Raw genomic sequence first — 19,237 nt, 5'->3', positions numbered from 1 at the left:
AAAGGACCTGCTGCAGCCCAAAGGGTTGTGATGGATGAAATTCCTCCTCCCGGCTCTGCCTGGGTGAGACTCAGAGGTGGCCAACAGCAGGTTTGCAAGGCAGAGCCTGAGGTTCAGCACTCACCCACTGCTGGTGAACATTTTGGCAACAGAAAAGCACATGGGGCTGCAGGTCCTGTGCAGCATCTGGAAGATGCTGGCCAAGGAGGACAGGCTGCTTCAGTACCAGGCTGACAAACAGCATTTTCACTTGTATATCAGCAAAATAATTGGCACTGATTTATGTCCAGGGTGAACTGAGGGCTTCTAGCAATGGTCTTCAAACTTGCACTTAATTTACAAAATCTAACTCATGGTGGGCAATCTTCAAACTAGTCGGACCTCCTTATCCACTAAAAGTGACACAAGACAAGATCTTTTTGTGACACAATATAGCTTCTCCTGTCCCATCTATTTGAACCTCTGTGATTCCTTGTAAGGAGTTTTATTACTCAGTGACAAGTGGATTGAAAAATCTGTCAGGTGGAAGAACAGAGACGGTAATGAGTGTTCTCAAATTTCTCTGCAGTCCCTGAAGGTCTATCCTCGCTCAGAACTTTTATCACACCAGTATTTTGCAGCTTCTATAACGTAAGTATTTCTGAAGTTTTTTGTTGGCAGGTATAGCATATTCTCTTAGGCCTTGTGGTTTCATCTATTTTTCTTCTCATCTTTCATCCACATCATGGTAATCAACTCCTCACAGGTCAAAAAACTCTTCAAAGTACTCCTTTGAACATCTGCCTCCTTAAAGACATCCCTGCTGTATTCTCTGATAACTTGGATTTCATCCAGTTTTGCTAGATAAAGACTTAGGAGTATTCAGTGAGCACCCTATTAACTAAACAGGAGAGCAGAAAAAGGTTCCTACATTTTTCACTAACATCTGGTCTGAGCACAGTGGGAGGGAAAAAGCCAGCAGCGAAAGATCTGCATGCACTGGTTGCAAACTGGTAGCTGCTCTCCCAGATGAAACTATATATTTGAAGTATCATTTAAAATCTTCAGCAGGGAGCTATCATGCCATCTTTTATATTAGTTATGAGGCATACAAATGAGGTTTTGCTGCTTTCCTTCCAAAAGTACAAAGCTGAGCATCCTACTTTTCCCCCAACTGTTCTGTTGAAAGAGTTTCTTTTAGTTCCTGAAGCATACACAGCACAGGGAGACAGCAAAGACCATAGAGAGATTTGGTTTTTTAAGTGTCTAAAGAAGTTTCAGTGAGGGACCAACTTATTCCATAGTCAGCTTCAAGCAGATTGTCATTAGAAACTTGATGTGAGAGGAAATACAAACTTTCCATTCACTTTACTGAGTTTTGGTATTGTTCCCTCTTGCTCCATTTTCCATTCTGTGCTGTGTTCTTTTTATTTGATTTACATCAAAAAAAGTTCAGAAACCGTCTTGCATACTTACAGCAGTTGTAAATTCTCTGATCTCTTCCCTTCATTTTCTAAGCCAACCAAATTTCATGATCCACATGAAGGATGAAGCAAATCATCATCAATTTCTGTTTCTATTAATATCACTCATCTCATCTTAATATCCTCCACCAAGCTCTTATGATGGGTGCACTTGAACCAATCTCTGGATTTTGCCTAATATTTTTTTGTCATTTGATCTGCTCTTGGTTCCCTTCCAAAAGGTGGTAAGGCTCACCTAGAGTGGAGAATGCTGCAAGGTTTTCCAAGTTCAGTAGAGGAGCATGTTGCTCACTGAGGTGGTAGATGGAAAAATTCAAGGTCAGGTTGGACAAGGCTCTGTAAAAAGTAATCTAGTTGAAGTTATCCCTTTTTACAGCAGGGAGAGCTGAACTAGATGACCTTTAATAGTCCCTTCCAACCCAAACCATTCCATGATATTATGATTTTCATATATTTACTTATATTGTATTCTGCTCTACTCCTGCCTATCCTTGTCGTTACTGATAGTATGTTTATTCTGTCTTAAATTGTCTTGCTTTGGGTTATGGATTTTGTAGGTTTTCAGTGACAGAAAACTCATCTTCCTCTGTGTGATTGAAGTATATTCATTATCACGTCGTAATGTGCAATTTTGTTCTGGAGACAGATGTGAATCAACTGTAAGATTTTCCACTGCCTTCAGAGGCGCTACCCACTTATGCTGGCTGAATGCTTTATGTATTCAAGCTTATTCAGTCAACGTCCTACATAAAGAGGCATCTGTATTTAGTCAGCAGTGTCTAGAAGTGGAGGCAAATTCAGTTTTTATTCAGAAAGCTGAGTGACTTTGCAGAACTTTATCAGGGAAAACATTACTCTTTCTCCTCAGGGTGAACAATGTGAGCAGTGTGAACATTTACATGCCCTTGTAAAATGAAAAAGAGCGAGTTTGTCTGGATAGAGCTAAAGACAGACTGGTTACCCTTGGTGTTTTGGGATTGCAAAGAGACAAGTGGAAGGAACTGCATAATAAACTTTTTGAATGGGCTAAATGAAGTCACAACCATGGCTTACAGTACAGTTATTTAATCTACTAGTTCTATCCTGATTTTCTCTTTCCAGGAAAAATAATTTCAAACTATCTTGCTTGAATGCAGGAAGAGCATAAATATACAAGATTTTTCTATAGTGAATTTCACAGATGTGAAATAGACTGCCTTTCTCTTCTATTGATCTTTCTCTTCTAATCTATAAGGTAAAATTATATTGGGCCTTTTTTATACAACTAAGGAGATATAATATTATTATAGGACCTGGTTTACTTTACCCTCCTAAAATTATACTTTTACTGGAATTCTGTTCCAAGAGCACCATGAAAAATATGTTCACACAGTTTTTGAAATAGTTGTAAGTCCAAAAGTGCTGCAAAAAAATGATGCATGACAAAGTGCAAGAATGGGAAATCTAATTGTCACATTAATTATCTATTGACAGAAGATATACAGCAGGTGATGCAATGGCTTTGGATGTTCTTGTCTTTATTACCTCTTGGGGAAAGAGTTCAGATCATGAAATGAGTTTGGTGCTCTTGAGTGGACATTTGTCCTCATCACAAAACAACCCCATAATTCACCACGATGTAACGAAATTGGAGAGCTCAAATTGAGAAGGTTTAGAGCCAAGAGCATCAGGGAGTGATAAATCAGGCTAGAGGTGCAGGGCAATGCCCCTTGGGGTGACTTTCACAGTGTCTGTGAGACAATGCCATCCCCATTACAAATCATTTTGCCAGGCAGACATCTTAACTCCACATGCTTGAAGGGGCAGATCAAGCTAGAAATAGTACCAAGAGGGAGCTTGATCTGGTCTTTGACACTATTCCATTCAACTACCTTTAAAAGTTATGAGAACAGTGATTTTCATATTGCATTAAAGTCACATTCTGTGATTTTACCATTCCTCTGCTAATTTTCAGAGATTTTTTTCAGCGTCATAAGCAATGAACAGTGTGTGATGCACCCTTGCATAAATAAGAATCCCTAAAGGGAATGTCTAAATATGGCTAACTGCTGTAAGCATACTTAATTGAATTATATTAGCATAATTGTCCATGTTAGATATCCCTCTTTCTATTGTTAGTACAAATTCTGACCAAGACTAGTACATATAGTTAGCTCTAGGAGCTAACCACAAACTTTTTGTGATTTATATGAAATACACGGACAGTTGTCAGTTTAGCACTCATCATTAGTTCAGTGTCACCATCTGAGGTGGCTGCAGTAGGTACCTTTGGTTACTGTTGCTACAAGAAGACCCACTTGCAGCTATATTGCTTATCACAAATTTCACATCTGGGCCACCAAGAGAAATGATCAACATGGGAGGAGAATTTGACACAGTTGTGGAGTTTAAATCTTCACTATGAGACTATGCTTTGCTTTCTGCATGGTTTTGTGTTTTTCTTTTGTTTTTTTTTTCCCTATTTGTCATGATAGAGAGAGGGCTCAAATATCTAAGTTAACAAATAAGAGACATCCAGAACCTATATATCTTATAGTATATGAATATTGCCTATATATTTATATATATATATTATGTATTTAGTGGACAAAATAAAGATAATTAGTTCTTTTCATTCTAGTTATGCATTCTTACATCTTAGTCTCAAAACAGACATTTTTGGGTGTGTAAAGAAACTATTTTCAATCATTTGTAAAGACATCAGATTCCTAACACAGTTATGAACTGCCAATCTGAGGGAACACAGGAGGATACTTCACAAAAGTTCTAAGTGCAAAAGCCATGTATAAAGGAAAACTTAAGTTCTGCAATATACCACCTTGACTTACAGCCTTCCCCAGACCACTTCTCAACTAGAGGCAACATGTGATCTGCCACAGCTGTGAAGGGTAATTAACTGTCATATATTACGTATTTGTGAGAGACACCAAGGATACTTTTGCAAATTGTTATTACTTTATTTTATTTATTAGCTGGCTTTAATTATATTCCTGTAGGAACCTGAATTATGGTTCAATTGCAACACGGTCTGACGGTGGAATAAGTTATAGCTGCTACCTTCATGGGACTGTAGGCAACACAGCAAAATAAAGTGATCTGTTTCCTTCTTCAAATCTTCCAGACACAATTAGATGAGAGAATAGTCAGACACAGAAAAGTCTTCAGACATGGAGCTGCTGTTTTTTTAAATTCTCTTAGCTAGGTCTGACAACTAAATACAATCTTCTGTGATGGAATCAAAGTGATTAATTAGGTAAAGGAGCTGCACCCAGCCTCTTGTGCAGTTATGACTTATGTTATCCTTACTGACTCTAACTTCCATCAGCTCTGCTCAATTAACTGAGGTTAAGCATTATAGATTATTGAGGAATTGGGTCATGGTAAATCAGAATTACTTAGAATAACGGATGGTGAGGTGTTTCAGAGACAAGGCTCAATGCCTAGCATTTGTAGAAATATTCTCTGCTGTTGATATTGAGTAGAAAAATCTTTACAGATGGGGTTTATCCCACGTGGATTTAGACATCAAAATGTTAGCTGTGAGTCTGGGCTCTTTTTTTGTGGAGGGAAATACAGTCACTGGAAAGAGACAGCCAGTTCAGGAGGGATTTACCATATGCTAACCATCCATGCCACATGGGATAAATCACCAACATCTCTCTCTGTATTAAGCAAAGAGAGGATCTGAATGATTGGGTATCATCCTCAAGTTCTACATGGTCAAAGTGGAGTGAGATAAATACAGACTTTTCTGTCTAAGACGTATTCAATGCCTGAAATTACTCATAGAAGATGTAACAGAATATCCTCAGAGGGTATGAGACCTCATTCTTCCTGAAGAGAATAATCTGGCATCAAATGCCTTTCAAAATGAGCTGGTTGTGAAGACACGCAGAACCTGGTGTTCTCATGGACTTGCTGCATCTGAAAATATGGTGATGCAACCTGTGTCTGTGCCACTAATTTGAACATATCCCAGGAGACACCTGAGCACATCCTTACTGCCAAAATGTTAGAATGATGCCTATCTTGGTTTCAGACCACAGAAGAGCAGAACTTTTTTGACCTCTTGATCAGCATGGGGCAGAACCTGGCACAGTCCAGGAATCACTTCCAAGAGCAGCTTGTGTGTGGTAACCCTGCTGTGAAGGCTAAGAAGTTTAACAATATGAAAAGATGCTGCTCTGTGCCAGATGACCTTAATGCCAGTGAGTAGTTATATTTAATCAAGTTAACTATTTAAGATTTAATAGGAGACTGTATTTATGCTGTCTTCTGCAACCTTTCTTTGTCTTGCAAACTGACTTGAACCAAGGTACCAGTAAAAATACGGAGCCAAGTTCATGTTGATATTATATGTCTCCTTATAGTTGGGGGGGGGGGGGTGTGAAATGACATAGCCAACACTAAATGATTTTCAATTGACTCAAAACTCAGGCATCTGCTGAAAAAACCAAAAACTATCCCTCAAGGTTTCTCAGGGTGGTAATTTCTATGCTCTCTTACACAGGGAATGACTGCTCCATTCTCCCCTATGCAGTGTGCAGGATTGGAACAGACACAGATGTTTCCCTTTGTTATTTATTGTCTCAGAGCTGCCATCTGTCCAGTGCAGTCTTCTGTCTTCTTGCTGTCCCTCCGCTTATACTTAGCTTATAAACTCTTTGGGCAAATGCATCTTTTCGTCTCTAGGACACCCTAGGACCTAAAATCTCTGTGGCAATACAGATAAAATAATAATATTAATTACAATGGTATACATGCAGACTTCGGTTTTCAGAGACAGGGAGCAGAAAATTCACCTTAAATGGTTACGTGTATTTGTATTCCTCCAAAATAATCTTTCTCAAATAGAAATATAGCCACATATATCTAAAAATGTACAGCAAACCACTACTTTTGATGAAGGATTTTTGACAAGTCACAAAATATCTCCAGACTACCTTGAAAGGAAGGGAGAGTAAAGAAAAAATATTAGATTTTAATGAACTAAAGTTATTCACAATACCATAACCTTTCCAAATTTTACAGAGGAAAACAAATCTACTCCCACCCAGACTATGCAAGATATAATTGGTTGAAACTCTGCAAAATAATCACAGAAGAAAAGTGATAAAGGAACATTTAATAACAAAGATACATATTTTTTGTTATATCCATTACCACTCCAGATCAGACACAAATGACACTGACTACTTGTATGGCTCCATGGAAATCACAATTTTATTTTGACAAAACTTATGCATATTCTATCTATAAAATTTATAAATAGCAACAACAAACTCCAGGGGGGAAAAATGTTTGGGAACATATACTCTACTTCATGCCAGCTTCAAAAAGGAATATTTAAAAAGACTTATCCAACTGCTTAATCAAGTGGTTCAGTTGGATGGTCAAGGACTGTGAGCAATGGTGACTGAGCCGATGAAATTGTCTAGTAAGTCAAGGGCTGTATGCTACATCACAGATGCTATTACATGCTGGGACAGAGCTGCACTGCTCCAGGGAGGGCTCTGGGACGCATTGGACAGACAGAGCACCTGTGAGCTCCTTGATGGGACAGGGGAGTGTGGCTGATGGTGAAGCACTGGCACAGGATGCTCAGATTGGTGGTGGATGCCCCATCCCTGTAAACATCCAACGTCAGGCTGAACAGGACTCTGAGGAACCTGATCAAGTTGAAAGCCTCCCCATTCATTGCAGGCATTTGGACCAGGTGGCCTTTAAAAGTTCCTTTCCAACACAGACTCTTGTATGACTTTAATGCACGGTATGTCTATAGAACATGGCACCTCTGCCAGCCAGCCCTGGCAAGTGCAGCTCACAGGAGACAGAGCAGTACCCTGCAGCCTCTGCAGGGCTGGTGCACGACTTGTAAAACCTGCTTGCAAAACCTGACTGCTGTCTGGGCAGGACACAATGGGGATGGGGCAGTGCGGGGTCAGAATTGTGAGTGCCCAGGTTCCCTTTGGGCCTGGCTCACAGACACGTTCACACACAGACACGGGCGTGCAGGCCGAGCACACGCTAACCCTAAACCTACGTGTGAATGCAAAGCTGGAGGTCACATCCCAAAAGTCCTTAAACAGTCAAAATGTCCATTGAAATCAATGCCATTCGTTCCTGGGATGGTGAAATGACCTGTGCATGCAGAGGAGGAGGCAATAAGGGTATCCATTGTCCTAGAGCTGGTGGAAGCATTCTGCCTTGGATGCGTAACTCATAGCATTTGAAGACCAGTCATGGAGCACACATTAAAATCACAGTATTTTCTCCACTCAGAGTTGCAGAAAAGGTATGAGAGGGTATGCTAAAATGACACTATAGAACAGAAGAGTCACAGGGAAACCATTAATTGGACCCTCAAGGAGCAACTTCTGCATTAGAGCCAAAGGGAAGGAACTCCAGGACTTGGCCTGGAAGATGCTGTGTCAATGCTGCCTTTTTGAACTATTACAGGTTACTGTGGTCAGCTCTTGATGAGTGGCTCATGGAAAATTGCCATCAGGTTGTACTTTCCTTTTTTTTCTTCAGGGATCCCTTCAGTTTCCGCCACAGACTATCCTTCCTCTTCATCTTCTTCTCTATCATGGACATTGAGGACTCTTTCCTTCGAATTTCCCTCACTAGTCCATGAAAGACATCATCAATGTAGAAGCGGAGTGCAGCTGAAGTCTCAAAAAAGGAGCAGGAATATTCTCTGGCTAAGCTCATTCCTTCTTCAGTTGACACCTACAAAGAAAAGAAAATTCCATAAACACTGCACAAAATATTAATCAACATGAGAACATTACAATATATATAGACTGACTTCTTAGATCCTGCAAATCACTGACCAGGGAAATAATCTGACAGCAATGAACAGATAAGATTCAAAGGCAAAAGGATCAGGCTGAATTCATGAGGTATTTGAACAGAGCAGACTGGCAATATTCATTTGCTCAGGTATATTATGTCCCTAATTCTGATGCATCATTTTTTTCCATGTATTTCCTCTCTTTAGTATAGTAATCCTTGGTTTGACAGTCCTGGTACTTTTATTCTCTAGGCTGGAATGGATGACTAGAAAGACTTACACAGAAGGCCCTCGAAAATCCTTGTTGAGCATTAACCTAATCCTGGAGGCAACTTGACTCTTTAAGCACACCAGCTTTCATACCCTAATATTTTTCAGTCACATTAATTTCTGAGCATGCCTTGGAGTGGTTTGGTCTTTGCAGGCCTGTAATCCTATCACTGAACTCATACCTGAGCTGTATATGAAGATCCAAAATCTATTTGTTTTTCAGCTCATCTTCCTTAAGTAGCCTTGTGTACTTACTGCTCTTGTAGAATGTGTGGGAAATGTGTCTGTATTTTGAGGAACTGATGAGCCTAGAGGGAAACAAGACAGCTCTTTTCACTGACTTCTAAGCAGGGATAATTTTTTCTGAAATTTCCATATTGTCTATCTCTTGGCATTTGACCTGCCAGCCTGCTAAATGGAAGGGTGCTCAGCATGCTGATTAATGTGTGCATCAAATAGAGCTTAAATGTTTATTGTAACAGCTGCCACTGTCTGCCAATTAAGGTACTTTTTACACTTTGAGAAGTCATGAAGGAAGTCCACAGAAAAACACAAACCAAACCCTGTGAGCTTCTAAATGTTAACCCAGCTTCCCAGCCAACAGGTTTCTTTTCAGTATTTCGACATAAATCTGAATAAATGAATTATATGAATTGTATATTCAAATTCTAGGTCAGGAATCCCAGGCTTTGTTTTTATTTACATTTGCATATCATGATTTATTCAAGTCACTTTTCAAACATCCTTATGAAAAGGCAAAACAGTACTTTAAGATGGCCTTGTGAAAGGCTACATAATAGACTATAGAAACTCTCAATTGCTACTGTCTGCCACAAGACTTATCTTGGTGTTTTGTTTTAGTTGGATTTGTTGTTTTGTTTTTTTCTGATTTCTAGCTTCATGCACCCAAAATGCCATTTATCTTTATTAGGAAAATAAAGCCCTGTGACTCAAGATACAAACACACTCTCTCATACCTACCATAAAGAAAATGCCCTTTATGATTAAATTATGACACCACTTCATTGCATTTATTCCACCTATCTGTAAGGCTGGATATGGTGAGAAACAGGATTTGGGATGAGACAAAACATCTGTTCATTCCAGCCTGGAGGTAAATCTGCACCAAGCCTGTACCTGTATAACACAGACCTCAGAATTCCTCAGAAACCTCCCTTGCATTGAGTCACAAACTTTGTAGCATTTGCAAGGATCAGGCCTCTATGCTCCAGGTACAATCTTAATTTAATTAGGAATATTGTGAGGGTAAGCATGGAGGTTGTATGCCAACCTGAATAATACTTCCTGACAAAATAAAAGATGGTTACCACTTTCCAAGTGCTATAATTGCCAACCTTTTGCAAAAAGAGATGGGTAGCAATATGGTCCTTGTTTTTCTCTGGGCAGCTGTGTAAGCAAAATTCATGATTCAATATGTCTATTGGGCATCATTGAGAAATTGATTGTCTGGATAGAAGACTATTTTGGTTTATTTTGGACCTTATAATGAAGGGTTTTTCCTTGCTATGCTTTATTTGAGCTGAAGAATGATTTTTTTTTAGATTTTGTTAAAGATGCTGCAGTTCTAAGGAAATGATTGCACAGAGATGCATTTCAATGAAGATTTCATACATTTATTACCTAAAAGGAAGAAAAATCCACATGAACCAAAATATCCTTATGTTAAATAATGGCAACGTTGTAAATATAATTAGGATGTCAGCACAATAATACTCAAATATAAAAATTGCCCATTCTTTTTCTATGTAAATTTCTAGTCTTTACCCCACTTTGCTTCTCCTTTGTTAAACTTTTTTTAATTTTTTTTTTTTTTTTTTTAATAGGACTAAAAATATGTTTTCTTCACCCTACAAGGAAGAATAACTGCAGGGAAGACATACTATGCTCTGTAAAGAAACAAGACTGCTAAGAGCTGTGAGAAATGGATAATACTCAGGAGAATTAAATCATGCAGAAAAACTTTCTCCCAATATCTTTGTGGCTGGAGATTAGCAACTTGGCCAAATTTGGCTGAGTTTCTTTAAATAGCAAGAAAAGTTTGGTTTTGGACTCCAGTTTTCTGCCAAATTATAGACACAACATTAAAGTTATTAATGGTGATAGTTCATTTCAAAGCATGGCATATTTCTGAATTCTTGCCCTCAGGAACTGATTAACTGCTTTGGCGAAATTTTAAAAGCTAATTCAGCATGAGTAGGACACCTGGCACAAACAATTTCAGGATGATTAGCTGATGTTTTTCAGCTTCAAGGCTGAAAACATATTTTTTTTTAAATATAACATTGCAACAATTATCATTACTGCTTCCAGCACCAATGAATATAGCTATAGTAATTTAACTAATCTGTTTGCTGAAGAATCTGTAAATCTAAAGAGGTGTCTAGGAAAAAAAAATACACATTTTCCTCTTGGGTCATTATTCGGTCAAAAGGCTAGACACCTGTGGAATAAGAAACAAGGGATAAAGCTTGATGAGGTGACTGAGGCCCACATAATTCCAGGGATTTAGCCTGTTCCCATCTTATTGTCAGAAGAGAAACTGTATTGTAGGAATCCATTCCAGATCTGCACAGCCCAGGTACTTGTTGACAAATTGCAGCTTCCATGGGTCTGTATCAGTGGAAGATATGATCTGGCAGCATGACACAGACAGACAGGTCATGGAGAGAGGTCATTCTATTGAATATATATCAGAAGCAGAGCTTTATATCTCATCCTTAGAGTAACCCTTCTTGATTGAATGTGGCATTGTTTGCAAGAGTGTAATTCTGGTCATATTGATTCCAACTTAGCTCATTTCTGTGCTGCTAAACCTCAAGAAGGGAATGAAGGTGGAAGATAGGTGCAGTGAACATAATGAAAAATGAAAATTTCGAAGCTGACAGATGTTTTCCTGACTTTGGTTCAAACTTTTAAAAACTGTCATTGTCTGGGTGGGGTTTTGATCAGGATTTACAGAAGGACTTGAAACTTGCAGCACAACCAATGAGCAAGAGCTCCCAAATCCATAAAAGAGGAATGAAGCCTGATGGATATAATGTGTTAGTGGCTGGAAAAGTCTTATTTTCTAAAGGTCAGGATTCTGAGTGCCCTTTTCTGAGAGCACGTGTGAGTTGAGAAGGAAGATATACCTGTGACAACATTTAACTGAATCTTGTGTAGAAAAGATATACCTATTCCAATAGCACGTGAACAGCACATGGGACTGTAGGCTGAGTTGGGAATTTCCCATCTCTGCATAGCTGAGGGCAGCTAGAACACAGCCCAGCTTCCTCCTCAGGGGAAGCATTCACTGGCTACAAACCTCATTATATAGCATTAGGATTCTGTTTGTGGCTTTTGCAAACCTCCCCTGGAAAATTACAAGTGCGATTAAATGCAACGCTGACAGCCTGTGAAAGCTGTGATGGATGAGCTGACATCTTTATGACAGCCAGTTCCCCACTAAAGTCAGCTCCTGCACAAAACCACCTGGGCTGGGTGGTGGGTGGGGAGGCACTGGCAATCATTGGCCCCCATGGGCAGACATAAAAGTATCTGAATACTTGTATCTGAGAAGGAAAATGCACAGAAACTAAACAGATCAATAGTCTTCCTGTGCCCTTGGACTGTCATTAGCTGGAAAATCTCCATCAGGATCAGGCTATTTTGTGTTCAGCTTTGTTACCTCCTTTGGTCATGGCAGCATCAGAAGGATCCCAAAGTAGATTTCACTGATGGAGATTTTGCTATCAGAGTCAACAGCTTGACTCTGGGTGAGTTAGTGGGGGTCTTCAGGCAGGGAAGCAATGCATTTCCACTTGTGCATTTCATCCCTGCTGCAGCATGGTCTACTTCAGATGGCTTTTGCAGTTTTCCACTCATAAATGGGACCTCCAGATAGCCATGGAGAAATCTGGAAGCTGCAGGTGGAGTGCTAGGCATTGCAAGGATTCACCTAAATTTTTGTACAGGCTTCTACCCTGGTTGCCATCATATAACTCAGTTATATAATTCTGGATAATTTTATATCCAAACACCTTTTTTTGTATGTATTTTTTTTTTCTGTGAAGGCACATGGTCTAGATCAGAGACAGAAGGGTGCACATGTTACTCAACAGAGTGCTCACTTAAATCCCACTGAGGGAAATAGGAGGAATTTCTGTTGGTTTTGATCATGATTTGCATTTTTGACAGGCAATAATTTATGAGAGTTGTAAGGAAAAGATAGTGAATAAGGAGGGCAGCAGCATATTGAGCAGCTTTGTTAGCACCAGTAAACAGTAAATAATGAAAGGAATAGGAAAAGTCATGAATAGGACTAGGAAAAGTTCTGAGTAATGTCCCAGAAAGATCGACATCCTTCCTCTTCATGTCTGGTGGGTATTTTTTCTGTTTCTCAATAAGTCCCATTTCAGAAAATAAGAACCAGGTGGCAAGTTGTTTATTAGCACCTGGATATCAGTTTGGAGATAGGCAGGCAATCAGGAAGAATCCACATGCATGTTTGGGTCCCTCCCCATCACAGCCCATTCCATTGGCATATCAGGAGAAATATAATAAGCTTTTGGTACAGGTGTAAACCCATAACATATTAAAGAGCTGTGGAGATCAAAAGTATTCCCATTTTTCTCAGTCTCTACTAAGTAACTTTGCCAAAAGAAAAAGAGAAAATTAATCTTATGGGTGTAGAAAAAGAATGCCATCCTGGACAAGAAAATGGGAAAGAATCAGCGTTGACTGACATGAGCAGTGATTTTTTTCATTCTAGCACTTGACCACCAAGTTTATGCCTAAGACACTCCCACAGAACACCTGTGAATTTTCTCATTAATCATACAGTCGCAGAATCATTTAGGCTGAAAAAGGCCTATAATATCAAATCCACCCTTTAATGCAACAGTGCGAAACCCACCACGAAACCGCGTTCTGAAGTGTCACACTACAGGTCTTCTGAACATCTGCAGGAACTGTGACTCCACCACTGTCCTGGGAAGCCTGTTCCAATGCCTGGCGACCCTTTGAGTGAAGACATTTTCACTAATATCCAATCCAAGCCTTCCCTGGTCAACTTGAGGCCTTTTTTCTCCCATACTACTGCTTGTTGCCTGGAACAGGGAGAAGCTCTCTATTTTGATGGATAGGACTGTGTCCAGCAAAGGCTGTGTTGGCTGCCTCTATATTGCCATCTGCCTTTCTTACAGCCAAAGGCATTCACTGTAAATATTTGAATTGTGTCTTGAGAAACATGTGGTGCAAACCACTAAGCAAAGAGCAGATCCATTATACCTACGTCAGTTTTGACAGTTATTATTTTTTTCCCTTGGACAAGTATCAAGAGGCATGGTGTCAGAGACTTCCTACAGGCTGGAATAGGGATCTTTCCAAGTGTGAAATGCTATTGTTCAGGTCAAAGCTCAAGCACTTGGCTATTACAGCAGTGGCTGGGGCTTAAAACATGAGCAGAAACATAAAAAAACCCAAGAAAAATCAATCTTTCTGTCTTCTTAAGACAAGAAGCGCTGTTTTTATTTGTTCACATAATACATGTCATGGAATATCTTTTTGAAAGAAAATGAGAAAAGTGTTCCAAGGCATTTTACCCTTCTTCTCCTTCTTCAGATCTTTGCACTTATAAACTGCCTATCATATTCTCGCCACTGAGCAATGACGTTTCCGAAAGAAGGGAAAAAACCAAGATCAATTCAAAATCAATTTAGTCTGAAAAAAATGTTGAAGACTAGAGTTTGTGTGGAACCAGCATGACCTTTTGTGGCCAGACATTCAATATGACTATGTTTCAGGTCTAAACAAGTGCACAGAAAATTCAAAAGTTAAAAGGAAATCTTTGTCATTAAAACCTCCTGTTTCTATCTCCCTCAGTGTCAAACATTCTGCTTTCTTGCAGGATTTTAACTTAATTTTGAAGTTAATTACTGCTTAGAAGTATAATGCTGAAACTTTTTTTCCTGAAAACATAAATATTTTAACTTTCATGCATTGTCCCATTCCCAAATGCAGTTAACAACTTGATTTGGCCATGAATCCCCTGGAGTTCGCCACTAATTTCCGCTGTCCGAAAACAGCATTTTTCATTAAACCAAGGAAGTGCACCTTACTTTTTCCCTCAGTCCCTGAGTAAGCAATCCTCTTTTCAGGAGCCTGCACAGTTAATGAGTAACATGGCAGAGAATCTTTAAAGGAGAATTTTGTATCAATGCTTTCATGAGAAAACTCACTCTGACTTCATGAAGGCAATTCTGCAAGCTCAGTTTTGCTGGCATTCTGGACTGTGAGACCACAGAATTAATTATTATAATTAATGTTGCAATTAGTTCTGTTCTTCCTTCTCCCTCTCTAAAGAGACATGTCTTGTAAGAGTTTTCCATGTTTTCCTTTTGGCCTTGTCCCTCTGTGATGCTTTTTTGCTGGCTTCATGCTAAAGCATTTTTGGTGACCAGAAAGGGGCACTTGAATGGCCATGGGTGTTAGGCAGGATTACCAGACTGGGACAAGGAGAAGATGAAGTTTTTCTGTGTGAATTTGTGTCCTGAAGAGCTTTGATGCCATGGAAATAGCACATAGCCCAGCAATGCACAGCAATGCACCCTCAGCTGCCCCAGCCTCTGAAGAAATTCATATTACAGAGGCTCAGATATTCCTTCCCTTCCCCTTGTAACTTGGACTTTGCTTTAAGGAGGAAGGAATGGACAGGAAGGAAAATGCAGCTTTAACAATGAAGAAAATAATAGAATTGTCCAGCTCTTCTGTAATGATCTTTGTGTGTTATTTTTAGCGGATGGAGGGTGGGGAGTATGGGATTGTAAAATTAATTCATCATTTTTCTAAAGGAATGCCATTTAATAGGCTTGACAAAAAATAAATTTTTATACAAAACCAGAGATTGATCTGTTCTAAATAATATATTTCTCACCTGGTTAGTCACAAAGATGTGACATACTTAAAGTATGTTCTGAGTATGGAAAAAACATGTTTCTATTTGATCCAAGGGAATTGCAAATTGTTTAGGGATTTTGAAAGAAATCTGATGAAGCACCACTGAACAATTGTTCTTATGCAATTCACTATTGACCCCTGCTAGATTAGACTGACACTTTCTCTGTTTTAGTAATTTCTACACTCACGCAAGAAAACTCAAAGCTTACACTATCTATTTAAATATATATCTCATGCATTTTCATGCATAAAAATTTCTAGATTCAATTTACCCTTGAATAATTTCTGCAGATTTTTAGCATCTTTTGTGATGAAGATTACTAATGTCTGTCTAGCCTTTCTCTTATTTTTGGAATTTTATTTTTTTTCCACCTCTTGGATCCAGAATATTTTTGTGACATAGGAGCTATTCCTCCAGGTAATTTCATTCCTGCTTTGGGCAAGAGTTTGAAACAAAGATAAATATCCTCCATGCAGTTTCTTAGCTGCAAATCTAGCAAAGCACATGTTTTGGTCTATTGTTTCCAACCTGTGACAATGTTGTTTCATTATTTCACAGATATAATGCTAAATAACTGAATCAACATCTCATTTCATGCAAGAATCACTGCAGAATCAGGGTGCTGTCTGCAGGTTAGACTTTGAAGCTGCTCTTCTCTACTACAGACTGTACCCTTTTGACTTTATCTTGTCAAAAGCATGACTGATGAGTGGTTAAAGCATCTTTACATCAGGAAGTGTTTCTAAAAAGATGGCCTCAGGATCTGACTGAATTGGATACTCAAAGCCACATGATCCTGCATCAGTCAGCAATAGCTCTGGGTCTAATTTGAAGAGAATGTGGAAGTGTTAAATCCTTAGCATCTGTCTTCAAGATGAATAAGTTCAGGTCAATTGCTCAAAGCACTTTTCAGAGATCTGACAATTTTCTAAATTGTCCATCATCTTTAAAGGTTCTTTGATTGCAACGCTCAGCTGAAGACATAGATGGCCATAAGATGGTTGCAAAAAGAAGACATTTCTGCATCAGTTTCACATGGACATCTGCTGTTTTTTGTAAGGGAAAAAATCTAGGAATTGCAGTGCTATTTTCACAAGAAAGGATTTTTTTTTCAATTTTTTAAAGCAACAAGAAATCAATTATCATCTGCTAACAGCAGACGGTTGTTTTAAAAAAGTACATATAAAAGGACCTGCAAAAGTACATTTTAGACTTCTTTTTAAGCAAATAGAAAATTAGTGGCATTCAACTCTTATTTTAACACTGTTAGTGGTTTCTATTGCTTTGTGAGCACAAGTTGACTATCAATTCAGTAAAGACAGCCTCCTTATCTTTTATCTATCTGTAAACTTGTGTAAGGTATTTTCAGTTATGTGTTAGGCATTAAATTTCCACTCGACTTCAGTTCTTCATCAGGACACGGGCACTAAGCACACTGGGGACTGAGTAAATAAACTTAATTCCTGGCAACCTTTGCAGATCTCCCTGGTATTATATAGCTTTGTCTCTAACAGCAATATTTTGTCCTGAAAGCCCTCAACTGACATGAAAAGATGAGACAATAAAGAAGGAGTCAGTAAGAAGGGAAGATCAGGATTCTGCTTTCAGTGTTCTATTTTCCTCAGTTGTCTGCCAAAGACTGAGAAATGTGATTCAAGAAGTTTTAAGGGAACCAGAAAGAAATCTGGAGATCTAAATGCAAATCAAAGAAGAGGCAGAAATAGGTGTATATTTATTTGTGCATGTTTATATATACGGCTGCAAACAAGAGCTGTAATTAAGGAAAAAAAAAAAACCAAAAACACCCCACAACCAAAGTATTAGTGATTCACAGCAGTAGAATAATATTTTGAACCAAAGTAGCTAAAGCTTGTGTTCAGCTACATGTTTCATTTTTAGACACATGGACAGACTACTGGAATTAAGTTCTGAACCTTTTGCCTCAGCTGGATATGAGTTTCCAACACTGGAATAAAAGGGTCACCAAAAATATGCTGTAAAGAGTGTTTAACAGCACACACTGCTTCCCATCACTTTTGAGTGCAGCACACATATATTCTGGTGTACAGTTTTCACATCTAAACATACTCTCAGATGCAGACTGCAGGCAGACAGGGAACACCATCTTAAGTTTCTGGCAGTGAAAAGAAAATTGCAAGAGACTCTCCTTCCTCCTTTCATTTCCACGCAATTGTGGTCTGCTGGGATTCAGGGATTCTATCTGGGCTGCTGAAGTGTTTGACAGAAGGGAGGCAGAGGAAGAATTTATAATAGATTTATAAATATTTGGACTGAAATAGATTTTTTTTTTAAATAAATCATTTACTGAAGCAAGCATGTGCTAAAATATATGAGATATCAAAGTGTCTTATGCATAATCTACAGAATAATGTTTCATTCTTCCACGTTTTACTTGAGCTGCTTTTTAAAGAAAAAAAGTTAATCGCTAATCAATGCAATGAGATGAAGATTTACTTGAGTTTCTTTTAAAAGAAAAAGTTACTGGATACAATGAGAGGGAGTTGAGCTGTCAGAAAATGGGAGTGGTGAATCATTGTGTTTGTTTGTCCTGGAACGTTTAATTAATTTTGAGGGTTTAGTAATTTTGAAGTTTATTAGGAAGGTCTGTCAAAAAATCTCATTATGGGAAATATTGCAGAGTATCTTTATTAAACTAATGGCATTGATCTTCCCCATGTCAATACTAATTCAGGGAAAATTTTACACTTTTGCAGAATATGAATTGATTGAAAAAAATTATGGGAGCTTTATGGAGCTTTTGTTTTTCAGCTGCTTTCCAGTGTGATGAAAGGAGAGCTGCATGGAAGGGAAGAGTGCTTTTTTTGTGGTCAGAGGAACATTTGAAGTGAGAGATCCATGACACATGAACTTCAAACCAGGAATGACAGCCGAATAAGGATTATTAATTTCCATCATGTGATGTGACTTGCCATTTGGACAATGGATAACAAAATCTTGAGTCTGGAGAGTTGCATATGAAGGGGATAAAAATGAGAAATTAATGTGCAGAGGGAGAAAAAATAAAAAAAATCTTAAATGGCCAGTGGGTAGGAAGAGCTGTAAGAACACATTTAGCTAATTAGACATAACAAGCTCTCTTGTTGCCTGCTAACTTTGCTCAAATTACCTTGCTTTTGCAGCAGGTTAAGATCACAGACTTGGATGGTTTCCATGGTAATTTGTTCACGTATCTGTGGTTAACTTGTCCTGTTGGCAAGCTCCCTGTTCAGGGGGGACTTTCTTTGGATAACCCTTCCATGGTTCCTGCCCATGAGCTTTGATTTGTAATAAGACTGAGCACCCTAAAGTAACCAAAATGGCAGCTGATAGCTGGCAGAATCTTAATTTTGTGCAAAATAGCACAAAACTTTTCTTGTTACATCCCCAAGAGCTGTTGGATTCTTTACTAACAGAAACTTAAGCAATGGTGATGCTTGAGGGTTAATAAGTAGAGTTTTTTTCCTAAGATTTTTAATTTATTTTTTTTTTTCTGAATCCAAACCAAGAATTCTTCTTCTTATTCATTTCCTGAAAGAAAGGATATAATAAGCGAAGAGAGAAGCAGAAGAGTGAAGGTGGAAGGATGGTGGCAGGGAGGAAGACAGATTACATCTTTATTATGCTAGCTTGAGGGTAGAATGAGAAAATAGTCTTAACAAACAAAATGAAAGAAATTCCTTGCTAGAAGCATCTGTTTAACCTTTTCTATCTGTGATGTATCCTTCCAAT

At 38.6% G+C, this 19,237-nt stretch overlaps 1 protein-coding gene across 2 annotated transcripts in view; it reads right to left on the bottom strand.

Moving 5' to 3' along the window:
- The window catches only part of RIT2 (Ras like without CAAX 2), a 238,403-nt gene that overhangs the window by 59,925 nt on the left and 159,241 nt on the right, over positions 1-19,237 (bottom strand). The window contains exon 5 of one of the 2 annotated variants that reach the window (XR_008441241.1): positions 6,743-8,195. Coding sequence is in view for 1 of the 2 variants with exons in the window: in XM_054003129.1 (XP_053859104.1) it covers positions 7,968-8,195 (228 nt within the window). In the remaining variant the exon portion in view is untranslated. Of the gene's footprint in view, positions 1-6,627; positions 8,196-19,237 lie in introns of those variants that run through there. The other variant, XM_054003129.1, reaches the window with a different exon arrangement.

This window comes from Vidua macroura, chromosome Z, assembly GCF_024509145.1.
Source record: "Vidua macroura isolate BioBank_ID:100142 chromosome Z, ASM2450914v1, whole genome shotgun sequence".
Taxonomy (NCBI): Eukaryota; Metazoa; Chordata; class Aves; order Passeriformes; family Viduidae; genus Vidua; species Vidua macroura.
This window is presented reverse-complemented; position numbering and strand designations above follow the sequence as displayed.